Source organism: Micropterus salmoides, unplaced genomic scaffold (assembly GCF_014851395.1).
Source record: "Micropterus salmoides isolate LMB-PRFRI ecotype aquatic unplaced genomic scaffold, ASM1485139v1 Ms_hic_scaffold_4, whole genome shotgun sequence".
Taxonomy (NCBI): domain Eukaryota; kingdom Metazoa; phylum Chordata; class Actinopteri; order Centrarchiformes; family Centrarchidae; genus Micropterus; species Micropterus salmoides.
This window is the reverse complement of record NW_024043372.1, coordinates 36,223,000-36,239,169: the sequence shown is the minus strand read 5'-3', so window position 1 is coordinate 36,239,169 and position 16,170 is coordinate 36,223,000. Positions and strand designations below refer to the sequence as shown.

The following is a 16,170-nucleotide window of genomic DNA, read 5'->3' as shown; positions in this document are numbered from 1 at the left end:
CTATCCTGCAACCGGGCTTCATCCAACTCACCCACAAAATCTCATGAACCCACATAGGGCCAGTCTGTCCTCTCTCTCTACCTGCTTCAGCCTTCTCTTCATACAGAGCAAGTGCTCTACTCTGTGTTGACATTTTAAACAGTAAAGTTAGGTAGAAAGTTTTAGATCATAACTAAGTAAAATTTGGCTAGGAGTTTTAGGCTAAAGGATTAAAAGCTAGAGGACATCAACTTGGCCACAGAATGCAGGACTTTGGTTTTGCCTTACTGGATGACAAAGGCTCACAGTCGGCTTGGCTCATTCATTGTCATTAGGGCCTCCGTGTTATCCAGGAATCATTTGACTGGCTGGTGGTTGCGGAAAACTCTGCAGTGCTTGGGCATTGGCCAGCTGGCTGATGTCCTCGGTGTTACAGCTGGCGTGACTAACCCACGTGGCTGAGTCTGAACTTCGGAGGGAGTAGTGGAAGTTAATTTGACTGAAATAAAGCTTAAAAGAAACTTGTTTTTTTTTTATTCAAAGTTGCGTAACTTAAATGGTCTGATAACTTTAACAAACAATACAAAAGTAAATTCAATGAAGGTTCGCGTGATGGCTAAGTAAGTTGCTGTGAGACAAAAGAAAACTTCGGGTCTTGGAGATTCTGGGCCGGACCTCTTGGGTGCTGGACTTTGCTAGGAGCAAGACCAAGCTCCAGCTTGTCTCCTGGGGCATTTCTACCAGGAGGAGGGCTGTGTCTTAACTTTAATATGTTCTTAAAGTCTATTTGCGCGTTTTTTAATCAAATACCTTTCCACAAGCAACTCTTAAATGTCCTAAACCGTTATACAGTTCTTAGTTTTAAGCATTTGATAAAAGGAAAGGAAAAGTTATTGTTAATTGTCAATAACAATTATAATAGTTACCAGTTAAAATATTTCATAGTGTTCATAGAAGTTAGGAAGAACATCTTAAATAAACTTAACTTCCAGGAGAATAGTGATAATTAAACATTCTTACTTAGAAAATATATAAGGAAGTTATAAGAACTTGGCATATCATTTCTAAGAAAGTATATAAAGGTGCTGAAGCATTAGTTTAACAAAGAACACAGGCAGGAAGGTAAATGAGCCTCAGGAGAATGAAAAGCACTTTAAATAAACTTTCTTTGTGGTTCCTTCTTTTCAACATAGTTTCTAAATAATAACATAGTAATAAAACTACTCAAATTGAAGTCGAGAACTACTGAATAACTGTTAAAGATTATCTGACTTTCTTTATCAGTTCGACACATCGGCATGAAAAGGAGAGAGGGCATGTTAGAGTCCATGTTAATGGCTCTTTGGTGATGTAGAGAATTAGGACTGAAAGAAAGGGGTTCTTTGATGTCTGAGGTAATTTGAAAAGGGGAACGTCGTTACTATGGTTACCCTGCCCTTTTGGTCTTCCCGGAGAGTGTCTGCAGTGGCACCTTTACGGTCAGAGCGGTCAGATGCATCTCCAAATAATCCAAACAGTTTTGAGCCTAGCATGTCTGTTTGAGTCTGTGCAGGGGTCCTTTTACACAACCAAAGCTGTGTCTTTCCAGGGCAGGTCACAAAAGCCAAATCTTGGGATGAGGCCCTCCTTGGGTAAAATAACTCATCTCACCTTCTCTTAGGGGAGACAAAGAGAGTGATGCTAGATTATTTCTTTTTGGCATAACATAATTAAATAATCACTGGTTGGTTCACTAAAACATGTAGGAGTACGTTTTGTTCTTCAGATTAGACAGAGGCAGGCTAGCTGTTTACGTGTGCTTTCCGTCTCTAAGTTAAGTTAGGCTAACCACCTCATGTCTCTACAGTAGCTTTGTGTTTTACTCACAGATATGAGAATGAGATTGATCCTCTCCTCTCTCTTATAAAAGAAAGTGAATAAGCACATTTCTCAAAAGTGAGCTATTCCTTTGATTCAGCTTTCAACTGGCAACTCTTCACCTTGTCTCTTGTACATTAATGGAAACTGAACTATGTAGACAATTTGATTTGATCTCTGGCTCTCCTTAAATGCTGATGCATAGCATCCATTGTACATAAAGTTGCTGAACTGAAAAGTTTACAGCTAACATCTAGATTGCTGTATCTCTGTTTTATAGCCAGAAACTGATGAACATAACTTTTTCCAACCACTAAGACCCCATCTCATTAGTAAATGGTTCTGTGATAACGAATAAATGATTAATCTTTGTATTGATAACAATGTTATATAACTCACTTATGTGTGTGTTGGGTGTGACACGGTAGTGTATTTCACATGGTTTTGTAATTTTCAGAACAGTTTCATAATGAACAGCACCTGCACACATGCATACACATCATTTTTAAGACGATAGTTGCATATACTATTTGAAAATCATGACCTATCCTTATTTCCCTTATCACTGTCGCAGCAGAAGCAGTTCCTGCCTACACTGTAAAGCCACATGTATAAAATGAAACTACTGTTCTTGTTCATGTTTTCCTTATTTGATATTTGAAAGCTGATGGTTTGATCAAGTCAGTTACTACTACCAATATAAGCTCTGTGTAACCATGATGATGGTTTTGATTATTATTATGATTATTATACATTAATATATTTATAATCTTTGCATTTAACAATCCCACAACTTGTGTTTCATCTTCTGAAACTACAATTCTCACTGTATAATACAAAAAAAAAAAAAGCAGCAACTCTAGACTCCAATGTAAGGACATTTAATCAGTTTTGAAAGTGGCTAATTATACCACCATACAATTTAAGATTATTTTTCTCCCTGCTATCTTTCAGTCTAAGTATAGTGTATACTACCCTTAAGTGGTTATAAAAAAAGATTAATTAATGAATGGAAAGATCTTTCAGTTGTGCAATTTGATAACTTTGAGGTTTTTATTGGGTATGTGTACAGTAGGGCTGACCACTAATAGTCAAACATTCAATGCTTCGATGGGCGGAGCCTGATTTGTCAGTCTCACAGTCGAAGCTTCGCAGCAAAACAAGGATCATGCCATTTTGGCGATATGGGGGTGCTCAACGTCAGAGTACTACATGTTAAAAGTATAAAACTTTCAATGTTTTTGAAGTGCCTGAATAAATCCAAAATTGTAACCCCAACCCTGGGTCGTCAGTGTGCATCTGTAGGCGTAGCGTGTGTGTGTGTGTGTGGTGGTGGAAGAGGAACACTTGCTGAAGTGATGGAGCCCCGGCTTCACCGGTGTTGTGCCGAGCTGTTCGTGCTGAGCTGTTCGTGCCGAGTTGTTCACGCCTCGCGGGACTTTGTGATAATTTATCACCGTTGATGAACCACACAAAGAATATTATATTGTTTTTAAATAGCCGGCTACTTGAAATAGACCCGCGAGGAACCGCGGCGTGCATGCAGTTGTTGGCAGCAGTAATGCACGTAAAACTCTGCACAAGACCGGTGAATGACAGGCGAGACAGAGAGAGAGAGAGAGAGCGCCTCAGTTTAGCTGGAAATTTACAGTGTAAATGCAATGAAAAGAGACTGTAGCTCTGCAGCTTCTCAAGATTAAAGCGGAGCTACGTGTGTAACATGCATTCCACTGCTCCACAATGTTAAAGGAGCAAACGTTGATGATTTGTGGTCCCTTGGCTGATGACTCCACATCTGACCAAAGGGCACCATTGGAGGTGTGGCAGGCGATAATACCTAGCAGGTAGCCACACCCACCTGTGTTTCCCATAAAAAAGGTTTCAGCTTTTTAGAACTGAATTGTTTCTCCAACACCTCAGGCTCACGATTGTACTTGTATTGTAAATCTATTTAGTCACTGACCTTGCCTATGGTGTATTGTGAGAGTCTGGGACTGTTTTAAGTGCAAAATTCTAAATCACATGGAATAAATAGCCACAATATCATAATAGCATATTATATCAATAGCATTGACAGTGTTTGTATCATCATCATCCAAGACAAATATATGTGCTGCATTTATTATTTATCAGTCAAGGCAAGTCATATTTATGTATGTAGCACATTTAAAACAACATGGGCTGACCAACGTGCTTTACAAATGTATGCAGAAGGTAACAGGTCAACAGAGCAACAATCTACAACAAATCATGTATATATGTAGGTGGAGAGCAAGATACAATTGAAATTTAGGTTCATTTAAAGGGATTGTAAGCAAGTGTAATTCATTACACTTTTGTTAAATTTAGCAAATTCACCTTCACCTTGTGGTACGCTAGCTCTCTGTTTGTCCAGAGGGAGAAATGCTTAAGAAGAAGTCAAAAAGGAAGAAGAGTCTCTGAAGTGCACACACTCTGAAAAGTTACATGACCAGGCGATGGTGAAGTCCCATGTTAACGTTAGCTTTGCTGTTTCACACAAACCTTAGGTCAGTATTGTCTTGTCCGCTTGTTGTCATGCTTGTGATGGCTGATCCCAATTGGTTAGCTTTGTTAGCTGTGCTGCAGCAGTAGAGACAGTTTGCTCACCCCAAACTGAACTAAGAGAAGTTACATTACTTTCTGTGTGTTTTCCACTCTAATGTTATATGATAGTATTTGTCCATAAAAAGTTTGCAAAGGGTTTTATGGTCACGAAGTTTTGCTAGGACGGTGGGATGATTTGGGTTGATTCATAATAAGAAATGCTGTACTAGTTACTAGTTACTTATTACTCCTTAAAAAAGTAGTGTTACTTTACTTATTACTTTGTGATAAAAGTAACTAGTTAGTTATATAGTTATTTAGACTTGAGCTTCAGAAATTCTTGTGAAAATGTAACGTGTGTGTGCTATCACACTACTTGATCAAAAAAAAAAGCCTGCAACTGAAAAGCTGTGATTCAGAAAACAGCAATGCTACCACACTACTGAGGAATGTAGTTAAACTAGTAATGACGCAACTTGTAGGTAATCTTACGATACCTAGACTCCATGGCTAAGTATTTAAATGTTGACAGATTTGTTGTCATATTTTCTACAGTACTGCAAAAAAAAAAAGCCTCATTGAGTCTAACTTAAATTCTGCCATATTTCATCAAAGATCAGTACTGGTCACCTTGGCAATGCATGCATGTCCTGATTTTGGGGGACGGAGCGTCTGAGAGAGCACTGAAGGGAGGGGTGTATTTGTTTGTGAGTTGAGTTCAAATATCAACAATCTTTCTGCAGAATCGCTTACTATCCCTTTAAAAGCCAAAGAAAAGAGGTGGGCCTTGAGCTGTGCTTTGAATGATTGAGTATGTTAACACAGGAAGGGTACTTTGTTTGCTGCTCATCTGTTGTTTTTTTCTGCTATGTTTTTAAACATTGTTTTATTTTTTATACTTTCTCTTGCACGTTCGAAATAAAGAATTCCAATTCAATTAAAAAAAATAAAAATTCAGTAGGGTGCACATCGGAGGAGGCGGGGCAGTTTGTTTCACAGACTAGGGCTCATAAATGGGAAGGCACGGCCATTATCCAAAATGACGCAACATCCTCTTCCTCATGAATTAAATTATAGAGTATTATATAGTATCTATGTTTTGACTAAGGTTTGAGTAATTAGTGAGTAATGAGTAGTTCAGCTGCTGGTTCTGAGATTTTTAGGGGAAACTTATTAAGGAAGTGGTCAGTTGATTCACACATATCTCTATGAGACGTTCTGGGGGCGTCCCGTACAGACCGGAAGTGCTAGCTATTTTGTTAATTATGTGACATTTAATAAAGCATAACGTTATTGCAGTGCAGTGATGTTGTGATAAGTTATAGTTTTAACACAGCCGCACTGTAACTTTAGTCCTGCTAGTGTTTCCAGCCAACAGCTGATGAGAATTGTTCCCTGACAGGGTTCTACCTGGAGCCGAATTACCTCCGAGGTTGTCTCCTCTCCAAAACAAACAGACCCGGTCATTAAAACATTAAAACACAGCCACATAGTAACGTTAGTGTTAGCCCTGTAAACAGCTAACAGCTGATCCAGGTCCGCCAGAGAACGCAACGTAACTTTTCCTTTTTATTTACCAACAGAGCTGTGCTGTTGTTTCACAGCTCCTGACTGGTGAACAACCTGCAGTGTTTGAGAGCGATGTGCTCATGTGTGTTTCTCTGTCTGCAGAATCCGGACCTGATGTGGCCCATTCTGCGTCCAGACCTGCCAAACTGCTGCGTTTATATAATGTGTTAATATTGCTTTGTTCCTCTCTCTGTGCTGGAGTTCTTTAAGAACTTGGTGGTTGATCAAGATTATTATTAAATTGGTTGGAAGTGTATTCCTTCTATATACGCAAATCTGATATTAATATTTTACTCATGGATAAGGACGTTAGGCTGCTGTATGAATGAGCACTTCAGAGATAATGATAGTAATTATATACATAAGCCTTTATATGGCTGGTCTGGTTGTATACTACTCGATTTAGCTGGAGTAGTGGACTGCATATAGACAACATATTTCTGTGGTTTTTCCATGGTTTGAATTTGGTTGTGGGCCCAGGGGTGTGTATATAATGATAGTAATAATAATGATGATAGAGAGTGATCAAGAGGTGAATTTGTGCATTATACTTTGTCAATTAAAGCAAGCCAGGCAGCCTTCCGTGTTTGAGAATGGCGCTGTTTTATAATCGCCCACTAGAGGGCTGCAGCGCCACAATAACCAGCCTAGTTCAAATGAACGAAATGAAAGAAATGACTCAAGAAAAGATTAGTTCAATTTATTGAACGAGATTTGAAGATTCGAGTCTGTCAAAAGAGTCGAACTTGCCATCACTATTAGCCTCCCTTGTGTTGCTGCAACGTAGGAAACGGGGGCGTTTCATACGGATGCTGAAGGGTACCTTTAGTGTAAAATCCTTACGTTTTGTCACGCTATCTGAAAGCGTCAAGTTATGACGCATTGAGATGAGAATGATGTATCAATTCTCAGTTAGTTTTTGAATCGTTACCAATTTGCTCATCAACTAGCCTACAACTGAAGGTTTTTGTGTATCTTACAATACTATAACGAGTTACTGCTGAAAGTATGTGGACAGACATACATAAGAATATATTACTGTTGAGAGTGTTATAGTGGAGTGGACACAAACACTGGAAACACACCAGTAACCTTCACTTAAAACTGGAGTCACCAAATTAAAATGTAGATAAGCTGAGTATAAAATGAATTTAATATGTATGAAGTGTAGAGAAATGTTCACTTTTCTTACAAAACACAAAAGTAATAGTCATATCTTTCACCAGGGCATGTAATGATATGGTTTTGTTTATTTTGTTTAGGAACGCAGTGAGCCAGCTGCAAAGAGCGATTTTCTCATGGACTGTGTGCTTGTAATTCAAGTTTTTGTAGCTCAGGGCCAGTTGCAGCACTTGCAGGAGTCCCAGTAGATCAGGCCAGGCTGGCAGCGGTGCAGGTAGGTGTTTCCCTGGAAGCACTGGAAGTAGGTGGTCTTATCAGCGATATTCTCATACAGGCCATCGGGGCGGCCACGGCAGAAGTCGGTGATGGGGTTCCTGGTGGTAGTGGGGCCTGGGGTGGTGGTGGGCTTTGGAGAGAAGCCTGCAGAATCAGATATGAAGAAAGTTGTGAGTTAGAAATAATAAATAAAAATAAAAATGAAATACAATAACCAGAGGCTAAACCAACCTATTTTGACACGTGACTACAAACTGCACCAAAAGTGAAACACAAACCTAATTTTTATTTTTTTTTAAAAACTATCAAATACAGGAAGGCAAGTTTAATTGCTTTCAAGATTCTGGGACTGATCGATGAGTTGATTAAATAAGAAAGGAAAGGCCATGACTGTGAGCAAAGATGGCTTTGTAAATTAGCTGAACTATGGTATTTACCCATTGACGTCCTGAGGTGGTTGATGAGCGGGTAAGTTCCAGCTGAGCAGAAGTATCCACCAAAGTCATCCATGTCCAGAGTCCACACATGTGCACCTCCCAGGCTGTGGGCAGTCATCCACTGGACCTACAGGACGACCACATCAGTAACAGAGATGATTAAATAGCAGCAGCTACAGATCTATGAAATAGACCTAGAATGGAGACACATGAACTAAAAATACTAGAATTAACTCTTGTTGGAGGGCCTGTTATTTATCCTCCAAACATACTTCAGATCATAAAAGCAAGAACTTCACCAGAACCTTTCATCACTGATAAGAGTGGAAATGTGTTGCCTAATAACATTATTATAGTAGTAATGGTGCTGTTGGCTACCTTGGAAGAATAGCTGCGCTTGTCATCATAGCCCACCCAGGAACTGCCATAAGAAGCATAAGGAACCTCCTGTTCAGAGATCCATCCAAGAGTTGCACTGGATGTGAAGTCACAGATCTGGAAACACACACATAAACAGTTACATGAGAAAACTCAGGGATTGGGAAGTTTCCATATTTACTGAAGGTCAACCCTTATTTTTACATTTATAATTTTGGTTCCCCTTGTTTTTCAGAGGTGTATTTGTTTCTTGGTCAAATGTAGATGATCACAAGTCATATTGATGTTGAATCATGTTGTTACAGTGGAGTTTAGGAGGAAGGATATGAAAAGGATAGGAAGAGGATATTTGTATTCGAGCCTCTCACTCCCTTTTCTTCGTAATAGAAAGGTAATACAACATCAGATACTACACAGACTCACAGAACACCTTAAGTTGTTAACAAAATTGACCCCAGCAGATCCCCCTTGTGTACTAAATGTATAGTGTCAACTGGAACTTATGTACATTGTTTTGGGGCCTGTTCTAAAGTCGCTGTTTTTTTAAGTTCTGGTCATGTAACAGGTTGAACACAATTCTAAAATGTAATGTCTTTCACAGTACAGACAGCAATCACAATACATCTGACTTTAGGGTGTTTCTTTTATTACAGACGTTCCAGTGAGGCTTAACTGGCACAGTATTGTGTGAGATTTTACATTTTCACATCATTGCACACAGATGCAGCGGCCAATCCTGGGGAATTATTGACTTTAACTCATCTAGGCATTATATGAATGTGTTGTACCTCATAGTATGCCCAGAAGCCAGCAGTGCGAGTGTAGGGTCCGGCGTCTGCGGGGCCATTAGCCGGTGCTCCTAGGACGGTAACTGCGCTGCTAAGGCGGTAGGTTCGTCCGTAGGTGGGGAAACCCAGCAGCAGCTTCTCAGCTGGGGCTCCCAGAGCCAGCCAGTAGGATACAGAGGAGTTCTATAGAAAAGGACAAAGGAGATGTAAATACTAGAGTACAAAATGTATATTTTTGATTTTAACATTGAATCTGATGCCTCTCTGTAATGTAAATGTCTGTCACTACTGCAGATACTGTGAATCTCAGCACATTATTTAAGTTTAAAGGTGTAGCAGCTAAAAAGCAAGCGTTAGAGAACAAAATAAAGCTAAAACAGGAGTGAATACTGGAATTACATTCAAATGCTGGCTAGGAACATGACTCCAGATGAATGCTAATGCCACCCTGTGGCTGTTGAATATGTAAGTATTTGCTGACAAAAACGTGATATCTATATTAAATATTATAACACAACTCATTGTCCTAGGTTTTTGTGAGACCCTCTGTCCCCTTGTGTTAAAGTATTTACGCTAAATGTTGTTCTCATCAGTGAGATAAAGTTTCTTGAAATGCATTTTGGACAATTTGACAATACTAACACATGGACGAATGTCACGAAGTGTGTGTAGTTTACAGGCGTCTGTCTATTGTGTGTCTTACGATATTGTGATGAATGTGCGAGCCGGAGTCCACAGAGCTGCGGTACAGTGGGCTGTTGTGTCCAGTAACTGCCTCCCAGGATCCATGGAAGTCATAGGTCATGACGTTGATGAAGTCAAGGTGTCTGTTGATTTTAAACATTTGTGTTTAGATTAGCCATAGAAGATGGATATAGTATACAGCACATGCAAACTATTGGGTTTAACAGTAAAGGTTCTCTGCAACTCCGAACAATAAGACGCACATTAGTAAAAAAATTAGAAAAGTTCAGTGATCTTTCAAACTTCTGTCCTATCAGTGAACGCTGGTCTCATGTTCTTATTTATCTACCAGATGTCCTTGAGCAAGATACTGACACCCCTATCTGTCTTTCACAGTAAGTAGAGCTGGGTGTCATATGTTTCACTACCGATAACAAACCTATACTTTTTTGGATACCTTACTCCTCTGAACATAAACGTACATTGAGTCTAGTGAAATCAAACTTACGGTGCAATCTTGTTGACCTCATAGGCTCTGTCGATGTTGGGACGGAAAGCAGCAACATTGGCGGACAGCAGCAGCTGAGTTTTCCTGTTGTCTCTGGCATCATCCTCAAAGGCCTTGGACAGCTCCTGCAGGCAGAATGAACAAAAACACCTCTGATCCTCCACATCTGATAGTTTCTGTCTGTGTCCTTCTACAACCACAGTCTTTTGGTGAAGACAGAATGATGTGTCTCACAGCACTTTGGTTGTTCAGTCATTCGTTGTGTAATATTACCATTTGAATTACATTTCACTTTCTTTTTTATTAGTTTGTCACACAGGACAATGTGCATTTAAAACAATAAAATAATGCTGGCTCAAGGGTGGTATTTAGAATACTATTTTAAAAACAGCCCACAGGGGGCTACACATGTATTTCATAATGTGTACCATGATTTTAGCCATGCTAGTGTGGTAAAATCAGGACAGGTCAGATGTGCTGTTACAACAGTGTAAAATATGTACCATGTATCGGATGTCATATTAAGTCATTTAAGGTCCATACATGTTAAGAGAGGCCTAGGAGAGTTTGGTCGCTGAGTTAAATCTCTGTGCCAAAATACACTGTGTAGTGAAGCCACAGGCAAGAAGTGATAAATATAAAAGCAGTCAAATACACAGATGGTTTCTAGTGGGAAAGCTGAAGATAGCGCTCAACAGTTCCTGGAAAAAGGACACACTGACCGCAGTAACTGTCTGGAACACAACAATACAAAAAAAGTGTTTTCATCAGGGTAGGTGTTTTATGTTTCATTATGTACCTGACTATATGTATAAGAAGAGGGTGAGGGATGATCTATAGGCTACTGTGTGTATACTTTCTGTTTGTCTTACATGAAAGAGGCAGACAGGAACATCTGAGGGTCATGATGATTTGGGAGGAATCAAGGGAGACGTGTGTTCAAGCTTGGCTTGGGCGTCCAGCCCAGATTCGAGATAATCAAGGCCAGATTAAATAACATATGAGTTTGTTTTGACAACTCTTTTGGAAAACAGCAGAAATTGCTAAGAGGGCCTGAAAGATTGATGGGTATGAGACAGAGGAGCAGGTTTTTCTCTTAGTATGCGTATGTGACTGCTTGCATTCACACTCTGTGTAAGACTAATATTGATTGCACAATACAGACAGGCAGACTGAAATATCTCAGCAACTATTGGATGGATTGCCATGACATTTTGTACAGATGTTGATGGTGCCTTGAGGACCTAAGGGCTAAGATGATATTCTAGCACCATCAGCAGGTGAGATACAGTATCTCATTATTTATAAATTATTATTGTTACATTTTGGACGAAACCCCTGCTGCCCCGGCCTTTCTGTGTGGAGTTTGCATGTTCTCGCCGTGTCTGTGTGGGTTCTCTCCGGGTGCTCCGGCTTCCTCCCACCATCCAGACATGCAGGCTAGGTTAATTGGTTTCTCTAACATTGTCGTGAGTGTGTGTGGTTGTTTGTCTATGTGTGGCCCTGCGATGGACAGACGACCTGTCCAGGGTGTACCCCGCCTTTCACCCAATGTCAGCTGGGATTGGCTCCAGGCCCCCGCGACCCTGTACGCAGCATAAGCGGTTGACGATTTGATGGATGGATGGACATTGGATGGATATTAGATGAATCCTGCTGGCTTTGATGATCCTCTAGCGCCACCATGAGAATAAATAGTAATAACATTGATGACCTACTGACTTCTCATCCATTTTTCCAAATGCTTCCAAACTGAGGACATTCATTTTAGCTTTACTCTGTGTATAGTGCTAATTAACAATAGTTAGAATATTAATATGCTACACTATAATGGTGAACATGGGAAACATTAGTCTAGAACTGTCATTGTGAGCATGTTATCATCCTGACATTAGCATTTAGCTCAAAGCACCACCATGGCTGTAGTCTCTTGGTCTTGTTCATTTGTTCATTAGTTTGTCACACAGTATAAAAAGTACAACTGAGCACATATTTTATTCTAAATTATGCTTTAGCCTCAGCGAGCAACTGTGTGGCAGATGGCAATGCATATGCCCCCATGGATCCTGCATGAAGACACTGAGATGATGAGACTGAAAGTTACATGAACTGCACCATTTTTTAGGAGAATGTCGTTTCCTTTTTCACAAAAAGGTTCGACACTTATAGCTTTTAGGCTGGTTGAAATGCAACCCATATGGGAAACACTCAAATACACCACCATTAACAACAACTCTTGGTGACATATGAAGTTCATGCTAACCGTGACCAGCAGGGTGAACTTCTCCTTGTCCTCCCGTGGGCTGCCATTGTGTCCAGGATATTCCCAGGCCAGGTTCAGCCCGTCAAAGTTATGGGTGCGCAGGAAGCTGATGGCCGACCTGATGAAGGCTGCACGACCCTCGGGCCTGGCAACCATGGCGATGAATCTAGCGAGATGAATAAAACATATCCTGTGGCCTTCATTCTGGCAATACCAAGTGGTAGAGGAAGGTTTCTGTCTGTGTTAACTGTATGTCAAGGATATTGGGTTGTGTGTGGGAGACCCTGAGACCTGGGGTCATATTTGAACTTACGGGCTTATTCCATTGACTGTGCCACCAACAGACAGTAGAGTTTTCAGTGCAGGATTGCTAATAGCAAAGAGAGAGACAAACATAACCTTAAATAATTTCACATTATTAACACAAAACAGTTCTGCCGATTAAATACTATTTCATTAGCTGGAAGTTTTAAATAGTGATGGGACTGAAGTCTTACTACAGTTCTAAGATCTAAAATCCCATAATTAAGACTAATGCTTTCTTTCTGGACTTGCCAAACATCCACGAGGAAATTGCAGCTAATCAAGAATGCAGCTGTCTATGTTACAACTCACACTTAATGACTGTATGATTGCCACATAAAAGCCTTTTGCTCCAGGGTTCATATCTGATCATTTGGAGCTAGGCAAAGAAAAGATCTTACTATTGTAGAAAACACAGTCTGTTTTTAGTGTTTGTCCTGGAGCAGATGGAACAGTCAGCCTGCTGACCTGAGAAGTGTCTCTGTATTATACTTGTTTAAAATTTAAGACACTTCTTTTAAACAGTGCCTATAGAACATTTACATAGTTAAAATGTATGAATAGTCCAGAAAGCACTTCGAGATACATTTGTATGAAATGTGGATTATAAATAAATGGGAACTTGAATTTGAACTTAAACTTGAAACAGGTCAACCTTGTGCAACATAAAATCAGGAACAATCTGAGAGTGGAGGTTGCAAAGTCAAAATGCATTTTATGTTGTAGAGTGTTGTCCCAAGCTCTCATGTCAGCTCATAAAGTCTGTACATTAACACATTTTGTTTATCTACGGTGGTGTTATATGATCAGTATATTTACTTTCACTGAGTTGCAAATTAGCCCTTCATTCATTATAAGACATAGCTAATATGGTGATAGTTCCTCCGTTCATTATGTAATTTTAATGCTAGGCTTGGCCTCATGATGGTCTAAATGACAGGCCTTTTATGTCCCAGTTCTGAAGTTCAGAAAATTATTGTGCAGAAGATTTTTCTTTGATACACTTGTCTTATAAAAATGCATTAACTGAATTAGATATGTATCCGTATATAATCAATCAAAATATCCTTCCATGTTTTTTGAAAATAGGTGTTAGGCTTAAATAAGCCACATCAGCAGATTGTTGGCGTCCATAATGGTTGAGTGTACAGACTGCGTTAACTCACACATTCCTGAGGTTGTTGAGCCTGCTGTACTGCTGCTCATCGTTCCACTCGATGGGGTGGATCTGGTTGAAGCTGTTGATGGTTGCCAGAGCGTAGATGACGTGTGTGCACAGGAAGGGGTCGATGTTGTCTGGGGTGAATTTCGCACTGCTGGGTCTGTACTGGGCCCAGTTGGTCATGTGGCACACCAGTTTAGCGGATGAGGCTGAGGGAAGACAGTAGGACATCAGCGATGAGACTTTTAAGAGCTCCTGCGTTTGTTCTGACACATTGATCATATTAGTGTGAAGAAGAGCCACTGCCTGTTGTTGTTCACAACTAATGCTTACCGACATGCAGAACGAGCAGAACGCCCAGAGCTGCAAAGAAAAACATAACAGGGGACGTAGTGTGCAAAAGAACAACCAACTACAAATAAAACTGATGCAAGAAAAACTGCATATATTCACCTGGTAAACAACATCCAATTAATACAATATCTTTTTTTGTGAGTGCAAAAACTGTATGTTTTCTATGTAGTTACCAATTTAAGCAATTTATTTCTCAATATCATTTCTGTAAGATTTGAATATAGGATATTACTTTAGATACTAAAATTAGCCTGAATACATTTGAAATTTGTGAAACATGAGATAAATAAGAATAATAATGGTACCAAAATACGCTAACTGATATATTTCCTTCCAAAATGGCTAGCTAAATGATAAAATGAATAATAAATGTATGTTTTTTACACCCACACATACACACACACACTCATCTGGTATATAGAAATACTGAATTTAAGAGTGAATGGTATTTACCTGAGAGGAGTCTCGCCATTGTGTTCTCTGGAGATCCAACCAATTTGCTGCTGCAGCAGTGAACCTCTAAAAGATGAGATAAAACGTATGAAAAACTCCAGCTGAAACAATTGTGCGTTAAGTGATGATTTTTTTCTGCATTTCATATTATAGTAAATGAAATGGCTTTTTTTTTTTCTGAGACAGAATAAGCTGTTCTAAAGACATAACTTCAGTCAGATGCTGTTTGATGAACATTTCATACTATTCTTTAACATTTTATATGGTAAACGACGTTTTGATTATTCAAAACAATAATCCTTGAGTTAGTCAATAATGAAAATAATTCTTATCTTCTAATAATTGTAGTACAATGGAATGTAACCATTTTATGAATCAACTTGTAGCAAAATGCTAGCTGTATATGACACAATTCCAAAAATGGTGTTAATCTCATTACCTTTCTTCAAGAGGAACAGAAGCAGAGTCCAGAGCTCAGGGAACTTGGGTCAGATTTATATTTGACTCATTAATGACTAATAGCTGGTGTCAAAGTGCAGCTGATAAGGGCTTTAAGTCTGATTGCCAAATAACCCCACTTCCAGGTAACACTGGGCAAAGCAATGAAAGAATCAGACAAGATTTGAAATGAGCTTTCAGTTCAATTCAATGATAAGTGTGCATGAATTAATATTAGGAAATAATGATAAGTGTTAATGAAATAGTAGGGGTGGTAAATAGGTGATAGATGTAGACAGCCTCAATGTACCTGAAACCTGAAATAGAGCTTGCATCTTCCTGCTGGGAATCTGGTTTTGTTTCCTGGTGAAAACAAAACCTTGGTATCAGGGCAGATGGTTGGATAAGGACGGACATGTGCCCTGGGTGTTCTAAGACACGTGTTAGTCGGCCTTTCTGCTCAGCCAAAACCTGCAATTTTAATGCTCACACTGTACAGATCAACTGAGAGACCACAACGTGGAGCTCACACTGAAAGAAGTTCATTCAAACAAGATGGATGCGTCCTCAATGTTGACAAAAAGAGAGAGACAAGATGTTTGAGGTTGGTGTCGTGTGAGCTTGTTGCATGGTGCATGATATCTGTACTGAGACGTGGGGGGGAGATGGTCTTTGCTAAGTTCTGGTTGTGATGCTGGTATGGTTGGTGAGGTGAATTGGGGAAGGGGGGGCTTGGCCACTGTAGAGGCTTGGCGAGGACGGACTGGAAGCTATAGTGGATCTGGGATAACCTCGATGCCTGGATGGAAACTGGAAGTGAAAGTGTGGATGGGGAACTGGTGGATTTTAGGGCATGGATGAGATCAGTGTTTTGAGTTTCCTGCATGGTCAGAAACTGCGCTGGGTGGGGTTATGGGGTGCAATGTTTTCTTGGTAGGAGGGTTAGTGGTTTGGGGATAATAGGAGATGGAGGCTTGGGGTAAAGGAGTAGCAATGACACAGCTGGTGGCTGGAGGAGAAGGGGCGCCCTGCAG

The 16,170-nt window shown here is 39.9% G+C and overlaps 1 protein-coding gene across 1 annotated transcript; it reads right to left on the bottom strand.

The window, feature by feature from the left end:
- Positions 1 to 6,655: 6,655 nt before the first annotated feature.
- Positions 6,656 to 15,162, bottom strand: chia.1 (chitinase, acidic.1). The gene is made up of 12 exons (XM_038697474.1): positions 15,138 to 15,162; positions 14,699 to 14,764; positions 14,225 to 14,254; positions 13,896 to 14,100; positions 12,740 to 12,796; positions 12,427 to 12,592; positions 10,164 to 10,288; positions 9,675 to 9,798; positions 8,972 to 9,154; positions 8,184 to 8,300; positions 7,806 to 7,932; positions 6,656 to 7,512 (listed from the first exon to the last, which is right to left on the bottom strand). Exons 2-12 carry the CDS (start codon positions 14,715 to 14,717, stop codon positions 7,304 to 7,306), a joined length of 1,362 nt encoding a protein of 453 aa, XP_038553402.1. The 5' UTR covers positions 14,718 to 14,764; positions 15,138 to 15,162; the 3' UTR covers positions 6,656 to 7,303.
- Between the last annotated feature and the right edge of the window lie 1,008 nt (positions 15,163 to 16,170).

Coding starts and splice junctions, on each gene's coding strand:
- chia.1 (XM_038697474.1), bottom strand. Junction 9,799..10,163: donor GAGGTCAACAAGATTGCACC/GTAAGTTTGATT, acceptor TAAAATCAACAG/ACACCTTGACTTCATCAACG. Junction 9,155..9,674: donor CGCACATTCATCACAATATC/GTAAGACACACA, acceptor CCTTTTCTATAG/AACTCCTCTGTATCCTACTG.